Below are 19,322 nucleotides of genomic sequence, written 5' to 3'. Positions count from 1 at the left end.
ATTCTTCAGGCTGCTGTATGTTCAGCCTTATGTGTTGGTGGAATGGAATGGAATTAAATGCTTCTTTGCAAGCAGGATAGAAAATAGAAAGTTTTCTTTACAAAAAAATTAGTTACATGCTTTGAATCTTGTTGGTTATACAGAGGGCTGCATGCATGTGTGTGTTGATGTGTATGCAGATAGTAAATAAGGTGGAATTAAAATAATTTATTTTCATGTCCTGAATGACTATGTGCAGAAAACTACTGTGGGCTTTGTGTGCGAAACACTCCTATTGGGCTCTTAATTTTTCTTTCCCCACTTCTAAATGGCCATGAATATAGCCATCTTTATGCAGGCACTTTTGAGTATTTTAAATGAAAAGATCTGTATTGTGTACATGCAAATACGTATTTTAAAAACATAATCATCCCTATTGACCTAAAGAGAGTCACAAACTTGTCTCACTGTGCATTTGACTCTCCTCTGCATTCTACCTAATGTCCATTTGCTTTGTACTTTTGAGACAGTAGTTATCTTTCTGGCTGGTGCCAAAACGGTAATGAATAAAACTATTCTTATATAGGCAGAAAAAGAATGATGCAAGAGTTAAATGCTGTCCATTTAAATAAAAAGGCATTTTCCATTTCTTAGTAAAAATCAATTAGAAGCATATTTAGGAATGAAAGGATCTGAAAATAAGATCCACTTATTTTGGCAACCAAACTGTGTGCCATGCAGTAGGGAACTATGTGGACTGGATGACCAGCTGGCCCCGGGCTGTACGCGGAGTTCTGCATTCCTCCTTTGAAATGTACAAGAGTCCCAGTGGGAGCTCTTTTACCTTTCAAAGGAGGAATGCGGACATGCCTGTTGACTAGTCGATGGAAATTCCATCAACTAGTTGGCTAGTCAATTAACCGCATTTTAATATCCTTAGTGTGTAGACCCCAAGGATCTTTTCCATACAGAGTTCACTGCAGCATCAGGTCAAATTAAACATCATGATTGCACAAAACACGTTTCAACTGACATATTTTGACTGCTGCAGTGCTTGTGTGTGTGGGGGGGGGGCATACTCACTCCCGATGTATTAATTTATTTTATTTTATAACATTAAAGGGTGAAAAGTCTGGCCTTATTGGGAGTTTTGCCAGTGACTTCAGTAGAGCCATTATTTCACCAGGCACTTTATTTGCACGTATCCTCTACTAAAACAAAAGAGTGTGTGGTATTCATCCCTCACCATTCTTTTTCCACCATTACCAATAATAAAACACACACCCCTCCTTTTCTGGGACCTGTAGCTAACCAGTAGCCTTCAACGTTATCTACAGTAGGGGAAAGCGAAGCAGCAATGACAAGATATGGTTGTTAGTTCTTCTCCTTTGTGCACAGAGCTGCTTTGGGAAATCTCTCTCCAGCCCCAGCTTCTCATTTTTAAAATGGCTGTCAGGCGTGGGGGAAATCTCTTTCAGGTCTGTGGGTCAAGTTTCTCTCTTTGACATGGCTTAAAGGTCACAGGCTCTCTTGCCTTTCTGTTATGCCATCCGGATGACTGCAAGCGAGCACACTGGCTGGGAGCACAAAGGAGCGCTGTCAGACATTGGCAGAGCATGACATGTTACAGAGGAAGAGAATCTGAAAACAAAACTAGACCCTATGTTTTGTGAAGCCAAATGAGAGACATGTGAGTGAGCGCACCCCTGGAGCATAAACAACAGAGATATGTAGTATGCCACCCATTCATGTATTGTAGACGGGCCTACCAGAATGAATGCTGGGCTATACTGGTCTAAATCTATCACTCTGCTTTCTGAAAGCCCTTGACAAATGTTAATTAGACAAATCTTTGTGTGTCTGTAGGAGATTGCGTGCTAGGCAGGCTGTACCTGCCAGTTTTGAACTAAGCGTCAGTGTCTCTCACTCTCTCCATAGTGTATGCAGCAAATGCACAGCCACGCAGAAACACATCTGCCTTGCTGTCTCCACTGCGAGTGAGGCATCTTGTCTCTTGCAGCCAAGCTAGCTAAATGATTGTCATCGGGCACATTACCCCCATTGGTCACCATGGCGTTCCGCTTTTAAAAACATGTTCCTCATCCTACGGCAGCCTCAACCGCTGAATGGTCCAGCACCAGGGACGAGCCCAAAATATGAGGAGTCGTTTCTGAGCATCCACTTTCTATGCCAGGGGAGAGTGAGGGCAGCATGCAAATAGTGCCCTTGATCTACTCCACGGGTGTGGACCCTAAGGCCCAGGGGCCGGATGCGGCTCCCTGCTTGCCTGATCCAGCCCCTGAAACTCAGGGCTCCCCCAGGGATGGGTGAGCCCAAGCTGGTGCTCCAGCCACCCGCCATCCCCCCATGGGGCTGGAGCACACAGTTGGCTAGCCTAGGTTCCCCTGGGCTCTGGTGTGCGAGGGCAATGTAGGGAGGGCTATGCCACTGAGGGTTTGTGTGGTTTGGTTTTTGCTTCTCACTTGTATATGCTCCCCAGCTGATTTTTCTGTGAGTCAGCGGCCCTCAACCCAAAAAAGGTTCCCCACTCAGAGCTGCACTGGGGGCAGTGTTGGGGCTGCGGCTGAGCTTGGCACCTTATTTGTGATATGGGGCCCCGTGGAAATAAGAACTTCTAATGCCTTTTTGAGCAGAAAGCTCCTTTCTAACAAATTTCTACCAATGTGTCTAGCTTGTTCCAGTCTGGCCTGTGCTGTGTTTATTCTGTTTTTTCATTGTCGTGAGCCCTTGGTTTCTTTGGGGTTTCTTTTATTTTTAAAGTCTAACCCCAAAATGATCAGCTGGAACACACTGATCAGAAAAGAATTAGGGCGTCCTATGAAATACTGCAGCACATATAAATACAGGCATCGTTCATTGGCCTCTTTTACCTAGGTCCTACAACACACAAGGGACCTGCTGTTCTAGGTCTTTTGGCTTACATCTGTAGAGGAATGTTATCTGTGTAGTGTGGTGAATGTTCATGATTGGCTTAAAATATCTGGGCTCTGTTTTGTACATTTGCATATTGTAGTTGGGGGATGGAAGAGGGGACAACAGCACCTAGATGGAGCTGCGGGGAGAATAGGATCTGAAATGAAAATCCTGCTGCCTCTTTTTTGAACCCTCTATGATCACCCTCCCTTTTATTCTGTAGGACCTGTAGACTGAGATTGCTTGACTGATGGATCGATTTGTGCTTTGGCATTTCTCCACCTGCTGCAGCTTTATGTAGGGTTTCCTCTTCTAATAGGAATGATGCTGCACACATTTTTTATGGATGTTGCTTTTCAAACCTGAGTTGAAGATAAAAGGTTTGAATTGCTGACCTCTGGTAGATATCCCAGCCCACTCTCCTCTCCTCTCCGTGCCAGCTTTCCACTTTATCTTTGGAGCAGCAGAGCCCAGCCTGTAATCAATAGTTTGGTAAATGACTAGTCACAGAGAAGCTTTTCCTAAACATACTGAGGCAAATCAGTTCCTGGAGTAACTGCTGAAGTCAGTCAAGTTACACCAGCAATTAATTTGGTCCTCACATTTTTCTGACTTGTCCTGTTTGCTTATGTTGAAGCATGTGACACTCCCAGCTTCAGACTATGGAGTATTCAGATCTCTCTCAGATACCTTCTGAATATACTCTATGGTAAATACATTACACAGAGAGCCCTGACACACTGTATTTGGTATTTAAATCTGCAGTAACCAAGTGGGAGCGTGAGATAGATTTAAAGAAGCACCTGTCATGGCCCCCCATGCTTGATGAATATGCATAACTCATGCATGCTTTATGCAAAATGTATCTTGTAACATTGATTTGAACATTACAGTCTGCTGAATCTGTATATCATATTTTTGTGCATGTACCATTCTTGCATGTAAAGTTAGAAATATGAATTCTGGATCTGTTTATCATTCTAAAGGTGCTAAATAGGGCCATTACTGATACCCTGGAAACTAAAGTGTTAAAGGCATTGGAGAACCACACTTGATTGAGGTCATGGGAGCTGCATTTGGCCCCCAGAACCAGGTGTCTTATCAAATGTAGGAAATTAACACTGCGGAGCAGGTTCTACACTGACTTCTAACTCCTGCAGCCTCACTGTCTTCAAGGGGGGTGGGGGGGTGGGTGTGTGTGTGTGTGTGTGTGTGTGTCAGTGAGAAAGCCCTGAAGATAACAGCTGGCTAATCAGTCACAGTAGCCTGTCGGATTAACTGATTTAAAGAGAACACTTCTCCTCTTGCTCTTGCAGCATGGAAACAGCATTTTTACTTTCTAATCAACTACGCAGGTGCATCTAAGGGGGGATAAAAGATATGGGGTGGGAGCAGATGAGAGTGCTGGTATGGGGAAGGGGAGAGAAAAGGCAATTTCTGAAAGATAGACCTAGAGCATTACTTGCACTTACATGGCATTTTAAGCACCATGGGTTTCATTACACACGTAGTTGTGCTCCATTCTCATGATTGCCCAGGCATGCAGCCAGTTGGTGTACAACAATAGCCACTTGCATGGGCAATAACCAAATTTGTGCAATGCCAGCTCAAGGAATTGAGAACGAGATCTTGCCGACACAGGTGTGGGGTGTTTGGGTGGGGGGTTTGCCATTTTGTTTTTAATAAACAGTATTTTTTCCAGCAAGGTAGTGTCACAGTCGACGATGTAATGACGTTGGGGACTGTCTGTCCAAGTCACTGGGAAATCAGCCTATGGAAGAGGTTCAGAATGGGCAGTTCCTTTTGGGAGTCTGCCATAGATTTGAAGAGTTGGAGTAAATATCAGTGATTGGTGCTTGCATGACATGCAGCCAGGCGTGGGGCAAAAGGATACATGTAGGGCAACACCAATGGTGCTCATGCACTATGTGGTTAGCTGGGAAGCAAAGGCCTGTCTGGCGGGGGCAAAGACATGGCTTCTGGTGGGCGCTGCAGCTTCATATGTGGAATAGAGTTGGCTGCCAGGTGTGGGGCAAAGGGCTGGAAGGACCAGGCAGTAGTAATTTCATTGCCATGCTGACTGATCTCTCATCCCCCTGCAGGTGAGAAGCCTTACAAGTGCTCATGGGAAGGGTGCGAGTGGCGTTTTGCACGTAGCGACGAACTCACGAGGCACTACAGGAAACACACAGGCGCAAAACCCTTTAAATGCAACCATTGTGACAGGTAATACAATCTTCTAAATGTAGTGTTCAAGAAAGCGTACTGATAGTGTGAGCGCACTGCCAGCCCCCGGGAACCCAAGCCTCTGGCTTCCACACAGCACGCGCAGCAACAGCGCATGTTTCCTTACAGCGCATCCACAGTGTGGTCTTGCCCTTTCGAAGCTCTCTTCTTTACTGCTCAGCAGGATGGCCAGGCATGGTAGGTGGGGGTGGGAAGGAACAGGATGTTTGTCCACTGTCCTTTAGGCTGAGACCAGCAACTCATTTTTTCAGTTCTTTTATTATGGATACCTAAAGCAGCAGCACAGACTCCAGGTCAGATTGAGGTTCCAGAAACCTCACTGGGAGTTTTTTCCATTGACTCTGAGGCTATGTCTACACTACAGAGTTTTTGCGGAAAAATGGCCATTTTTCTGCAAAACTCGCAGAGCATTTTTGTGCCAGTAAATTGAAAGATCAGAGGGGTTTTTGTGCAATTGGTAATCCTCGTTCTATGAGGAAGAACGCCTTTTTGTGCAAGAGCTCTTGCACAAAAAGGCATGTGTGGACGGGGAAGCGGGTTTTTTGCACAAAAAGAGGGAAGAGGAAAAAGCACAGGTGCTCCAGTAGCCATTCTGTCCATGGCAGTCACTGCTTGCTTATGAGAGAGCATCCAGGCAGTCTGGACACTCTCTTTCGCAAAAGCACATCACTTTTCCTATGCGCTTTTGCAGTGTGGACGTGCTCGTGTGCAAGAAGTTTTTGCAGAAGATCTCTTCCAGCAAAAGCTTCTTGCGCAAAAAGCCTGCAGTCTAGACGTAGCCTGGCTGGAGGACGATTTTGCCCTGCTATGCACAACTTTGTTGTTTAGCAAAATCTTGCTTTAATATGCATAAACTCTGCCCAGCCTGCTAGCTGCAACAACATTCGGCTTTCCCACTCAGATCCCATGTGACTGGGGCAGCAGCAAAAGACAGAATTCCCAGTTGCCCTTCCTCACTTACAAAACTGGCTCTTGGATTCCTGGACCCTGTAAAACATGGGTGAGCAAGAGGCGGCTAGTGGGCCGATCCAGCTCACCAAGCTGCTGGATCTGGCCCACAGTCCACCTCTCCAGCACCCTCACCCAGCTGCAGCCACTTTAAACAGCAGGCTGCTAATTGCTATGCAGTCTTGTCAGGGAGGAGAAAGCTTTGTACACTGTCCCCACCCCCTAGCAAAATCTCTAATCTCCCATTGGTCAGTTTATGGCTAATAGGAGCTTAGAAATTTTGCTGAAGGCAGGGGCAGCGAATGAACACAAGAAAGGCCATACTGAGTCAGACCAAAGGTCCATCTAGCCCACTATCCTGTCTGCCGACAGTGGCCAATACCAGATGCCCCAGAGGGAGGGATCACAACACGTAATCCTCACGTGATCGTTCCCCTGTCACCCACCTCCAGAGAAACAGAGACTAGGGACACCATTCCTACTCCATCCTGGCTAATAGCCTTTGATGGACCTAACTTCCATGAATCCATCTAGCTCTTTTTTTAACCCTGTTAAAGTTCTAGCCTTCACCGCATCCTTTGGCAAGGAGTTCCACAGGTTGACTGTGCGCTGAGTGAAGAAAAACTTCCTTTTGTTTGTTTTAAACCTGCTGTCTATTAATTTCTTTTGGTGACCCCTAATGAAGCTTCCTCACTCTGTCCTTGCTCGCTCCCTCCCTCCCTCCCTGTGCTGGAGCAGAGCCATGTGGAACAGTCTGCCCAGCACACAGGCAGAATTCCTGCAGAGATGCTGGCTGGGAGCTGCCTAGGTAAGCACCTCCCAGCCAGAGCCTGCCTCTGGCACCCTACCCCCTTTCTCTCCAACCACCTGCACCTCCTCCACAGAAGTGTGGCCTTTGACCACTTACCAAAATCTTGGAGTGCCCCCCCACTAACAATTATTCCCACCCACACCCCTCTTTAAAGGCAGTCGCCGGAGGACTGTCAAATCTCTCAAACCAGGGTGGAAGGAAGTCAACACAGCCTAAGATGAGAGTGCAGGGCACTCACAGGTGCTCAGGTGACTAGAGAGGATACCCAAGACCTAGAAGTAACTTGAGGGGGCTGATAGCATTTTCCCATTTCTATCATTGATCCATTGTTTTAGTTAACTGAGTACGTGACTCTGTTTGCCCCTCTTCCTACTCACAGGTGGAAGGACAGTTCCTGGGAAACAAAGGGCAATGTTTTCAAAAGTGCCTGAGTGATTTAGGCCCTTCTGAAAATTTTACCGTAAGGTGTTGAGTTAAACAAAAGAGCCACGACTATTCACACTGACTGGGAATCGAAGCCTGTCACCTTTAAATCACACACTTGATGACTTCCATTTCCTGTGGTGCTATAGATTTAATATTATTCATCTGTCGTTGTAAGTACCTAGATGCAGGGATAGGTGCCCAAAGGCAGATTTTCCAAAGGACCCCTGGTCCAGCAACTCTCATTTGGGCACCTACACATGAGGTGGCTGGATTTGCCTAGAGAGCTGTCTGCTCAGCAGCTGTCACCCAGAACAATGGGAGCTGCTAGCTGCTGATTCCTCTTGAATGTCTGGCCTCTTCATTTGAGTGCCTGAATGGAAGCAGAGCTCTTCTGAGAATTTGGTCCCAATTGCGGCTGCTGAGCATTTTGGAAAAAAAAAATCTGGCTCTTTATAGCTATATATAATTGGGGTGGAGCAAGAGAGAAACTACCCAAGTAATCATATTTGACAGCACTGACATTATCAGACAATAACCCCCTCCCTTCCCCCCAAAAAACCCTGAAAGTTGACAATGCCCCTGGTGAAAGCTGGATCCAGAATAGACTTAATCAAATAATGTGCTTGCATCGGAACATGTTATCCAGCTAATCCTATTTATATATATTTTAAAGAGGCTTAAGAAAATTACCCATCTTTTAATGCAGCACTAAGGTTCTCCGTTATGATAAGAAAATGGTTTATAATACAATCTAGAGTTTATAAAGCCTCTGGACACACCAGACGGGCCAAGAACATGCATAGAAAAAGATACACAGAGCATAAACAGAACACATCCTTTGAAGGGGAGGAAATTTGAACATTTGCACATCCTGTCTTTCCAAGATCCTCATCCTCCTCTCTCCCTCCCCATTCTCTACCAAGAGCTTTCTCTGTCTTTTATCCCTGGATTATCTTTTGTTTGCTCAGAATGATAAAGGATAAACCAAGAACAGCCCCCTCTGGAGTCTTGCCTTTTATATCCCTGTGAAGTAAAAGGACATTGGTGTTTTTAATTTTTATTCTAAGAGGCTGCTTTCTGGAGTTAAAGGTACCAATAGTGAGAATCCAATTTCCCCAACTCTAAAATTCTGACCTTTCTTTTTAACCTCTTCCTTTTTACCCTCGACTAATGACAGAAGGTCCTTGCCTGTAGTAAACTTCCTTTTTCTGAGCTTTAAGTAGCCTTTAGCTATGGCTTTCAGCAGCGCTGATGTAGTCAAGACCAACTGCACACAACTCTGCAGAGGTGAAGGCGAGTACATTGGTGAAAGCATGAACAAGGCGATTGAATGAGCAGTGGAGAAAGTGTTTATGTGTGTGAGCCAAAGCCATTAAAAAACCCGGTTTCGGGGATGCAGGTTTCCACAGCTAAGATGAATACTAGATTGCAATCCAAAACACTTTCAGCCAAGAAGATAATTTTAAAGAGAACACATATCGGAAGTGAGGGGGAACAGGAAGTTAGAAGTCTGTCACTTTGTTTTCTCCCCCCCCCCCCCCCGAAGAGCATGCATGCACACATACACGCACACTCTTTTTTTCAAACAATGTTGGTGGCTTCTTGCTGATGCACTGAAATTTCAGGTGCACTGAGTCTTTAGCGTAAATGGGCTCAGGGCAGGTTCCAGGACCAATTGCTTCAGTTGGTTTTGTATCAGAGCTTTGGCCTTGGGTGCAAAAACAACTCTCTTTGTTGTGAAAGAGGATTAACAGCTGAAGTTCCTTCTGGAAAAATAAGATAATTTAGAATGAATTGTTTAATTTTGCCCCCACCTCTGGCAGGACACAGATTGTATTGTTAGTTTTAGTTGGCAAACTACCACTGTCTTGAGGAGTGACATATATAGTGTGTGTGTGTGTGTGTGTGTGTGTGTGTGTGTGTGTGTGTGTGTGTGTGTGTGTGTGTGTGTGTGTGTGTGTGTAGGGCGGATGTTCTAGAGGCAGAAGACGAGAAAGTCTTCTAGAGGGAACTGTAGTGTCACACAAGAAGATAAGACTGCCCAGTGTGCCTGAGGCACCACAGCCATGTTGGTTATAACTTATTAGTGTTACTGAAGAATTTGTCGAGAAGCTTTTCAGATACCCTGTGTCAGAACACCCAGGTAAGCAGTGGTCACAACTGTCAAGTATGTTCAGCTCAGGGAAACATGGAGTAAAACTCTCCAGCTGTATCACAGAATCATAGAAGATTAAGGGTGGAACAGACCCCAGGAGGTCATCCTGTCCAGCCTCCTGCTTAATGTAGGACCCAACTAAATCATCCCAGCCAGGGCTTTGAAAAGCTGCGCCTGAAAAATCTCAGAATGGAGATTCCACCACCTCTGTAGGCAATCCATTCCAGTGCTGCACCTCCCTCCTAGGGAAATAGTTTTTCTTATTATGCAACCTAGACCTCCCCCACTGTAACTTGAGACCATTGCTCCTTGTTTTGCCATCTGCCACCACTGGGAACAGCCTCTCTCCATCCTCTTTGGAACCTCCCTTCAGGAAGCTGAAGGCTGCTCTCAAATCCCCCCTCACTCTTCACTTCTGCAGACTAAATAAGCCCAGTTGTCTCAGCCTCTCTTCATAGGTCATGTGCCCCAGCCCTTAATAATTTGTGTTGCCCTCTGCTGCACTCTTTCCAATTTGTCCTCATCCTTTCTGGAGGCAATAACCCAGATGTGCCCCACCAGTGTGCCCTCGGCCTGCCAGCAATGCTCCTACTAATGCAGCCAATATGCTGTTAACCTTCTTGCTACAAGGGCTCACTGTTGATTCATATTTGGCTTCTTGTCTGCTGTGATCCCCAGGTTTTCTTCAGAGCTGCTACTTAGCCAGTCAGTCCCCAGCCTGTACCAATGCTTGGGATTCTACAGTGCAGGACTCTGCACTTGTCCTTGTTGAACCTCATCAGATTTCTTTTGGCCCAATCAACCAATTTGTCCAGGCCACTCTGCACCCTATCCCTGACCTCCAGTGTATCTACTTCTCCCCCAGCTTAGTGTCATCCACGAGCCATTGATGTTAATATAGCCTCCTTGACTGCAGCCTAAGAGCCATGTGCTTCCCTCCACACAGCTGGAGGGGTAAGTGGTTTACCAAACTGACCATATCCCACTTTAGAGGATCTGGTCAGAGGAAAAAGGTGACTGAAATGATGTTTTCATCTCATCCCATCTGCATCTTGTTCCTCTGAGACGAAACCCAGTGCCATGTTTGAGAGCAGGCAATATGGGGAGTATTTGGGAGCAGGCAGTTTGTGTCCCGTGCAAACGCATCAGGAATGATGATACGTTAAAATTGCAAGCTGGCCCTGCTAGGAACAATAAACAGACACAGGCAGCCTTTCTGCATCCTGGAAGTAGCACGTGCTGGGCCCAGGTACAACATACAGTAATGCTGTAGAGCTGGAAAAGTTGTGGAGACAAGGACCTATCCAGCAGAAGATCATGGATCCACAGGGTTTTCCCTCATGGAACCCTCTCTGAACCTAATGAAGACAGCTCTCCCAGTTCTAAGAAAGAAAAATGTGGCTGGACCTCAGCAGTTTAATAGCTGCAGATCTGGCTTGCATATTTTGATGGTAGGATTTCGCTATAAAGTTTTGCAGGTACTTCCCCTCCCCCACCTTGAAACTATGTCTCCACCTCAAGGAGCCTCCCCAATAGATGAAGCGACGTGAATTATGAGGTGGGCTATAGTCTGCGGGATGAGTATCATTATTTTAGGTGTTAAAATATATTGGGACAGAACATGAAGTTATTGATACGAATCAAAGTATTTAACAAATAGGGAGGAACTGGTTGAGAATTTGAAAGAGGAGGGCAGCTTGGGTGAAAGTGATCATGAAATCATAGAGTTCATGATTCTAAGAAATGGTAGAAGGGAGCAAATTAGAGACAATGGATTTCAGGAAGTCAGATTTTGGTAAACTCAGAGAGGTGGTAGGTATGGTCCCATAGGAAGCAAGACAAAGGGGGAAAAACAACTGAAGCGAGTTGGCAGTTTTTCAAAGGGTCATTATTAAGGGCCCAAAAGCAAGCTATTCCACTGCGTAGGAAAGATAGAAAGTCTGGCAAAAGACCAGCTTGGCTTAACCAGGAGATCTTGCACGATCTAAAAATGAAAAAGGAGTCATATAAAAAGTGCAATCTAGGACAAATTACAAAGGATGAATATAAGCAAACAATACAGGTATGCAGGGGCAAGATTAGAAACACAAAGGCAGAAAACAAGTTCAAACTAGATACAGACATAAGAGGAAACAAGAAGCCATTCTATAAATATATTAGGAACAAGAGGAAGACCAAGGGCAGGTTAGGCCCACTGCTCATTGAGTAGGGAGAAACAGTAACAGGAAACTCGGAAATGGCAGAGACGCTTAATGACTTCTTTGTTTCGGTCTTTACCAGGAAGTCTGATGAAGTTATGCCTAAAATAGTGAATGCTACTGGGAAGGGCGTAGGTTTAGAAGATAAAATTAAAAAAGAACAAGTTAAAAATCACTTAGAAAAGTTAGATGTCTGCAAGTCACCAGGGGCTGATGAAACGCATCCTAGAATACTCAAGGAGCTGATAGGGGAGGTATCTGAGCCTCTAGCTATCATCTTTCAAAAATCATGGAAAATGGGAGAGATTTCAGAAGACTGGAAAAGAGCAAATATAGTGCTCATCTATAAAAAGAGAAATAACAACAACCCAGGAAACTACCGACCAGTCAGTTTAACTTCTGTGCCAGGAAAGATAATGGAGCAAGTAATTAAGAAATTCATCTGCAAACACCAGGAAGATAATAAGGTGATAGGGAGCAGCCAGCATGGATTTGTAAAGAACAAATCATGTCAAACCAATCTGATAGCTTTATTGGATAGGATAACGAGTCTTGTGGATAAGGGAGAAGCAGTAGATATATCTAGACGTTAGTAAGGTATTTGATATGGTCTCGCATAATATTCTTATCAATAAATTAGGCAAATACAACTTAGATGGGGCTACTATAAGGTGGGTGCATAACTGGCTGGATAACCGTACTCAGAGAGTAGTTATTAACAGTTCATAATCCTGCTGGAAAGGCAAAACAAGTGAGGTTCCACAGGGGTGTGTTTTGGGACCAGTTCCGTTCAATATCTTCATCAACGTTTTAGATATTGGCATAGAGAGTACGCTTAACAAGTTTGCAGATGATACAACGCTAGGAGGGGTTGCAACTGCTTTGCAGGATAGGGTTATAATTCAAAATGATCTAGACAAACTTGAGACATGGTCTGAGGCAAATAGGATGAAGTTTAATCGGGACAAATGCAAAGTGCTCCACTTAGGAAGGAACAATCAGTCTTACACATACAGAATGGGAAGTGAGTGTCTAGAAAGGAGTACTGCAGAAAGGGATCTAGGGCTCATAGCGGACCACGAGCTAAATGAGTCAACAGTGTGACACTGTTGCAAAAAAAGCAAACATGATTCCGGTGTGTACCATCTAGACAATGGTGTGTACTAGACTCGTAGACCTCTGGTGTTCTATGATTCTGTTGGCTCTGTTATTAATATCAGCACAGCTTGCATGTCAGGTGCTCAGCAGACTTTTGATCAGCATTGCCTCTGGTTATTAGCAGGCCCCAACAGGAGCAGCAGTGGACAGAGAGTTGTCTTGTGGCTGGTCATTAGTATAAAATGCCAGCCAATGCCTGCTCCAGGCACCCACTTCTGCTTTGGCAGCCACAGTAGCATGCTGCTTTCTCTGTTATCCAGATGAGAGGGATAGCTGTTCAAAGACACATTGCTACCCTGCAGCTGGGCAGTACTAGCTCTGGTGAGTTTTCTGTACTAGAAGCCCATGCTCCATTGTAAAGCTTTCCTCTCTGTTTCTCTCTGCAGGTTTAACACACTCATACTTCACCTTGGAACATAAAGGAATGCAGTATTCCAGCTCCATAACATTCTAAATTTTGTTTTAAATTTTTCCTACTATGCTTTATAAAGAAGTATGGACAAGGTCTTCAGCTGGTGTGAATCAACTTAGCATCACTCGTTACACTGGCGCTATGTTGATTTACACCTATTGAAGATCTGGTCACATATGTGAAGGGTGTCTTCTTGCAGATTTTCTGCTCTTACAAATATTTATATTTTCTCACCCCTAGATACAAGTAGTAATAGGCATACAAAGAATTAGAGGATAATGGCAAAAGGACCAGACTAAGTGTACTATCAGGTCTTTGCCCTCTGGTTTTTCTGATTCTTTCTTTGTGTCAGGCTCACAGCATAGATGGGACCCATTCATCTGGATGTTTTTCTTTAATAGTTTTTTAAAACAATGACTGACTTAATTTTCTTCCCTGCTTCTCTGCTTATTACCGAGAAATGCAAACAATTCAACTATTGCTTTTATTGTAATTTATTCAGCACAAATCCGTGCACAGTACATGTTCTACCAACAAGCTTTTTTAATAAAAAGTGTCTGTCATTGTTTATTTTGTAATGTGGCTTTGTGTGGCAGGCAATGAATTTTCAAAGCATCAGAGACCTGTTAATTCTGGATGTGGCCTGCCACAATGTACATGGGGTTGAGATGACAAAGAACTAGGAGTTTTGGTGGATTCTTGTGACTCTAGCCTGTAACCCAGTGTGTTACAGCTTAGAGTGACAAGAGTGAAGACTAAGATTTTCAAAAGTTCCAAGCAGTTTTGGGCACCTCAGATTTTGAGTGCCCCATCTGAACCATCTTAATGAGTCCATATTTTTCAGAAAATTCCCAGTACCTGCCTTTTGGAAACAGACCTCATGAAGCACCTCTGAAAATCTTGGCCTACAGCTGCTTAGTGCCATTTGGGTGGCCAATGTGCAATGAATTGTGGGTTCATGTCACATTTGGCCCTAATGGTCCCTCTTCTTTGCTGGAAATGTTAGCAGAACAGTCAAGGATCAAGTGGGCATTAAGAAGGAGCTACCCATTTTTCTCTGAAGTTCAGTCACAGTAAATACAGTTTGGTGGAGCAAAGCATTGTGTTAATGTTGTGACTAGAGAGAGGTTTTCATTCACTAGGGCTTCAATTCTGAGAAACTCTCATCAGCACTGTCATGCATCTGTGGTCCTACAAGTGCCAACCTGATTTGCATCTGACCCAAGGCGAAATAAAGATAAAATGGCCCTGGTGATGAAACCCAGAACTGGAAACCCAAAGACCTGAAATGTGTTGCTGGGTTTGCTCGACTTCTTCAATTCTGTATCTCACTGTGCCTCTGCATCCTCATCTGTAAAATGGGGATGATCACCCCTCAGTGATGTTGTGAGACTAAACTTTATCAGTATCTGTGTAGCACTCATTCTAGATAGAAGGGTTTATGAACCAGATTTCCAACAGAGCTCATTCAGCCCTCAGATCTGACCTCTTATTTTGATCTCTAAGTGGGTGCTAAGATCTTTTGAAGATATGGCCACACCCTAACAGTGCTGAACACTTGAAAAATCTGACCCAACCTACATAATAAGCAAACTTATTTAATTTTATTACTACAGCTACTTGGTTAATGAGTTTGCTTGCCCACTCACCAATTTCCGATTGTATAAATCTGGTTTGGTTGGGGCAAGGGAGAACAGTCTAGTAATGGAAGAGCCAGCATAGCTATTTATCCTGAACAGTGGAGGAAAAATTGGCTTGGCTTTGTGACAACACATGGCACGTTCCAGGGAACTGCTGTAAATCTGGGTGAGCATTGTTCTTCTATAGGATGGTGGAGGAGCAGAAAGGACTGTTTTGTAAAATCCTTAATTATTTCTGTCTTTGTTTTACAGGTGTTTTTCCAGGTCTGACCATCTTGCCCTCCACATGAAGAGACACATCTAAGTACCTAAAATCCGTCAGTATGGCCTAGATGGCCACTGAGCTAAAAGACATAGCATGAAGGGTGGAACTCAGTTATAAGCTGCTGCCTTGCAGAAGAAGAGAACCCAATCACATGTAAACCTCTGTACACAGACCCACACTCACACTGTCGTGCACCCAACTATACTTAAATACTTACATCTGTTCTTTCTGCCTTGCCCCAGCTGGATGGAAGAAGATGCAGGAAAGAAAATAGGGTAGGGATGAAGTCAGTAAGATAGAACAGTTGCTTACAGTACTTCATCACTCTTGGATTTATTTCCTGCTATTGCCAATGGAAATCAAAGTAAATGGAAGAAGCTTCTCTGCAGGTGGACAGCAAGTAGGAGGGGCTTATTTAACTTGCTTCTCAATGCAACTCCATAGGAGAATATGTCATCTTGAAGTTGCATATTTGTAGCACTAACTTTTCTTTTTTAAATAGATGGGGGTGATGAGGGGAGGAGGGGAATAATGACCTAGAAAACCAAATCCCAGTTTGGTAGCCAAAATTAACCTCTTGGTTCTTTTGTTCTTTTTCTGCGAATTCCTAATGTTCAACATGTCAAACTTTTCAGACACTGATCTGTCTTGGTTTTGGTTCTTCCTAGAACTGAGCAATTAAGATCCTTTTAAGTCAATACCAATGGCCTTAATGGCAGTTGACTGTGGAGTGACACCTGTGACACATACATCATCTGTTTGGCCTGAGTTTATGTAGACTTCATGGAGGACAATATTTTTGTTTTTTGGTGGGCTGTGGTTTTTTGGGTTTTTTTGGCTATTGCACGCTGTATGCGCTGGTAGGGACTATAGAAGTGGCTGGCATGACTGGAAAGCAGCCAAAGGAAGAGTCCCTGAGAAAACATCATGTTATATCTCCATAGGCATCACCTTATTGCTATAGGTGGGACTTCTTGTTTGTCTGATGAAAACTTGAAAAGCTCATGTGATAGCTTAGACATTTTATCTTTTCTCCATGAACAAGTGATCTTCAGAACTCGTTTTTTTCACCTGCTTATCTGTCTTGGACTGGCCAATCAGCCATGACTACAGCTTTCCTTCAGAACCACGTGAGCATGTTGGCTACAGTTCACAGTGATTGACAAATTGTGTTGTGTGATCTTGTTGTTCAAATGACCAATTTAAAACATTGAATTTTATTTGTTAAAAGAACACCTGCAAACATTCAAGTTTCTAACCTAACTTTTGGGTAAGCATCTTAAAAAAAAAAAAAGCCAAAAATACTACTCCAGTACCACCATGGGAAAGTGTGAACCTCTTCCAGATAAAGTGGCTTTATTCAGCATTAATCTTTGAAAGGAAAGATTGACATCCTCCTTTCCCTTTCCCATTCCCATTCAAGGTGATGGTATTGCCCACTCCTATAAAAAATTATAAGACTATTTAAAGGGTGAATGAAGGGTTGGATTTTGTGCACAGCACTGAAGATTTTTCAAGTGTTTGGTCTAAAGTATTGGTAGCATGGGTCTAGTTTGGCCTTCTGTCTGTACCAGCAAGGATCAGTGGACGCCTTCCACTCACCCTTGAATCCTGTAGATAATTTGATCATCTTGGCTCATAGTGGACTAAATTTCTTGTTTAAAAAAACAAAATTAAAAGTAACATAGATATATAAACACAACTTGCATTTATAGCAAGTTGGTACTGGCCCTAACTCCAAAGACTGCCTCTAGGACCATATAAAATGGCCTGTGCAAGCAGGTGGGGTAGTCATAAGGACAGATTGTATATTTTGTATATTCTGGAACCCTCCCTACAAGACCTGTCTAGAAAGGACACAAAATGGCATGTGGTTCACAAATGGTTGCTGCTCATTTATGCTGTATTAGCCAACTGCCATCTTTTGACTGTTTTGACTCATTGACTGTTAAATATTTCCCTTTTGGGATGAACTCTTAAAAATCCATAGCTGTAAAATGTAAGAACCACCACTGGAATCATTGGTACTTACGTTCTCAGCTTTTGTGCAGCCTTTGTTCCAGTCAGAGATTGAATCTACCTGAAAGATGTTTATTTTGCTCATAGTTTGTTATAAACACTGACTGTCAGTTGAACACTTTGGGGGGGAGGAGTATGATCTCTGGCCCATATGGCATGAGACATGGACCAAAATCTAACCATCTTTTGGGAGGCAATGATGTAACAATGAAGAAAAAAAAAGAGAGAAAATTGAGTTTTAGTCCAAAGATTTAAAACTAACTATACTATTAAAAATAATCAATGGAGCACTCACTGCTTGCTGACAATCTCATAGTTCTCTGCTTCTGTATTGAATACTCTTCATGGCCATTCCATCCAGGGGCTCAATTGGATTCTGAGGGCCCTACAGCCCAACTTGTGTTTGAACGTGTGAAGCATCTTACCAGGAGATTTCATGGGTGCTTAAGGATATTTGAACCTCAGCTATGTGAAACTATAGAACATCCATTTAGTGCATTAGATAAAAATATAGAAAACCATAACAGTTCTTTCCCATATCATCCTACAGTACGTGCGCACATGCCTGCCACTACATTAGTCATTGGTATTGAACCTGCATAAATGTTCTCATCAGAACTCTAGGTACTCCTCTACAATGCTACTAACAGTCCAGAAGACTTTAATATTAAGGCACTTTAAGTACAAGGCTGTACTTAAAAAGGAAAAAAATTGAAAAGAGAAAATATGTGCTTCCTCTTGTCACTTGAGGTCTTGTTGACCTCTCGTTTAATATAGAGCAAACAAGGGCCCTTTTAATTTCTATCACACATTTCTGCAATATTTGGAAACTTTTTTCTACTGATAGGTGTGAATCAAAATTCTGGATTAAAACACCCCAGAACCACAAGAAACCAAAACCAGGATTTCTCAGTTAGGGGCTGTTTGTAATGGGCCTCCAACTTTGAAAGAGAAATTTTGGGTTTCAGGTACATCACTGATGTTTTCCCTAGACATTTGTAACCGGCATATATTGTGTCCCAGAACAGTGCATTTAATGGTAGAAAGTACTTGCTCTAGTATCATAGAGGACAATTGGTAAAGTGAACTGTTTGGTCATGGTTAAGATTTTTCAAATAGCAGGTAGGGATTCGGTGTGCCCAACTTGAGACAACTTCAGTGGGTCTGATTCCCATGCGTTGGTGCTCAGCACTCTGTAGAGAAGCCAGTCCTCCTTTTCAGTGCTGAAGACCTGAGGCAACCAAATTCATTAACCACTTTTAAAGGTCTTAGCCTATGTTTTTTCTGCTACATCTGCATTCACTTCTTCTACCTTGTAAACAATCTACCTAAGGCCACTGAAAAATGGGAAAGAGCTAATTCTTTCCAAAAGGCTGCTTTGGGATTCCCACAATCAACGTGCTGAAAATGGGAACCAAGATAATTGCTTTACAAAAGAGCCTTAAAGGGAAGGCTTTACCCTGTTTCCCATCAAGATGAATTCATGCCCATTTGCAGACCAGAAGCCATATATAATGACCAAGATCACCGGGAAACTATGGTGTGACACAGGTCCCACAAAAACTTGTTACTAGTGAAAAGAGCACAGAGAAGGCAGACCTGAGTTGTTCTGAAGTGTGATGTAGCATTAGTCTGGTGAAAAGCATGCATGTTAGGATACTGTTGTCACTGAATTATTCTGGACTTACATTGTTGTAACAGCAGAAGCTACACTTTAATAAGATTCTCCTTCAAAAAGTGAGTTAAAGTTTCATTATGAGGCTCTCGGGCTGTTTCGTCTTGCAGTGATTCCATAGAAATTGTCTCAGTTGTACATGTAAAAACCTTTCATAACTCAGCTTGGGATCTGACATGCAGGTTGGATTTCCTCCTTTCTTTTGGTGTCACGTTTTTGATTTGCATTCTTAGCACCCTTGTTGCATATCACTGTTCCCATATCAAACATGGAAGTCCACAATGCCATGGTTTTAGCCACTCTTCAGGGAAGGCCCTTTCTTCCTTTGCAATAAAAACAATTCCCAAAAGTGTACATGCAAAATACAAAATGCCAAGAAAATTCCAGCAATTCAAGTGAGAGCATAGCAAATGCTCCATTTCATCTCCCCCAGAGTAGCTTCATTCCAGTGACCC

General features: G+C 43.4%; 1 protein-coding gene across 1 annotated transcript in view; it reads left to right on the top strand.

The window, feature by feature from the left end:
• KLF7 (KLF transcription factor 7) overlaps positions 1 to 16,475 on the top strand; it is a 75,226-nt gene extending 58,751 nt beyond the window's left edge. Inside the window, exons 3-4 of the mRNA XM_006129029.5 lie at positions 5,016 to 5,139; positions 15,161 to 16,475. Coding sequence (XP_006129091.1) covers positions 5,016 to 5,139; positions 15,161 to 15,212 — 176 coding nt within the window. The 3' untranslated portion in view covers positions 15,213 to 16,475. The remainder of the gene's footprint in view (positions 1 to 5,015; positions 5,140 to 15,160) is intronic.
• The last annotated feature ends 2,847 nt before the right edge of the window (positions 16,476 to 19,322 follow it).

Source organism: Pelodiscus sinensis, chromosome 7 (genome assembly GCF_052426305.1).
Source record: "Pelodiscus sinensis isolate ZL-2025 chromosome 7, ASM5242630v1, whole genome shotgun sequence".
Classification (NCBI taxonomy): Eukaryota; Metazoa; Chordata; order Testudines; family Trionychidae; genus Pelodiscus; species Pelodiscus sinensis.
Note: the sequence above shows the minus strand (reverse complement) of the source record. Positions and strands in the feature narration are given on the sequence as shown.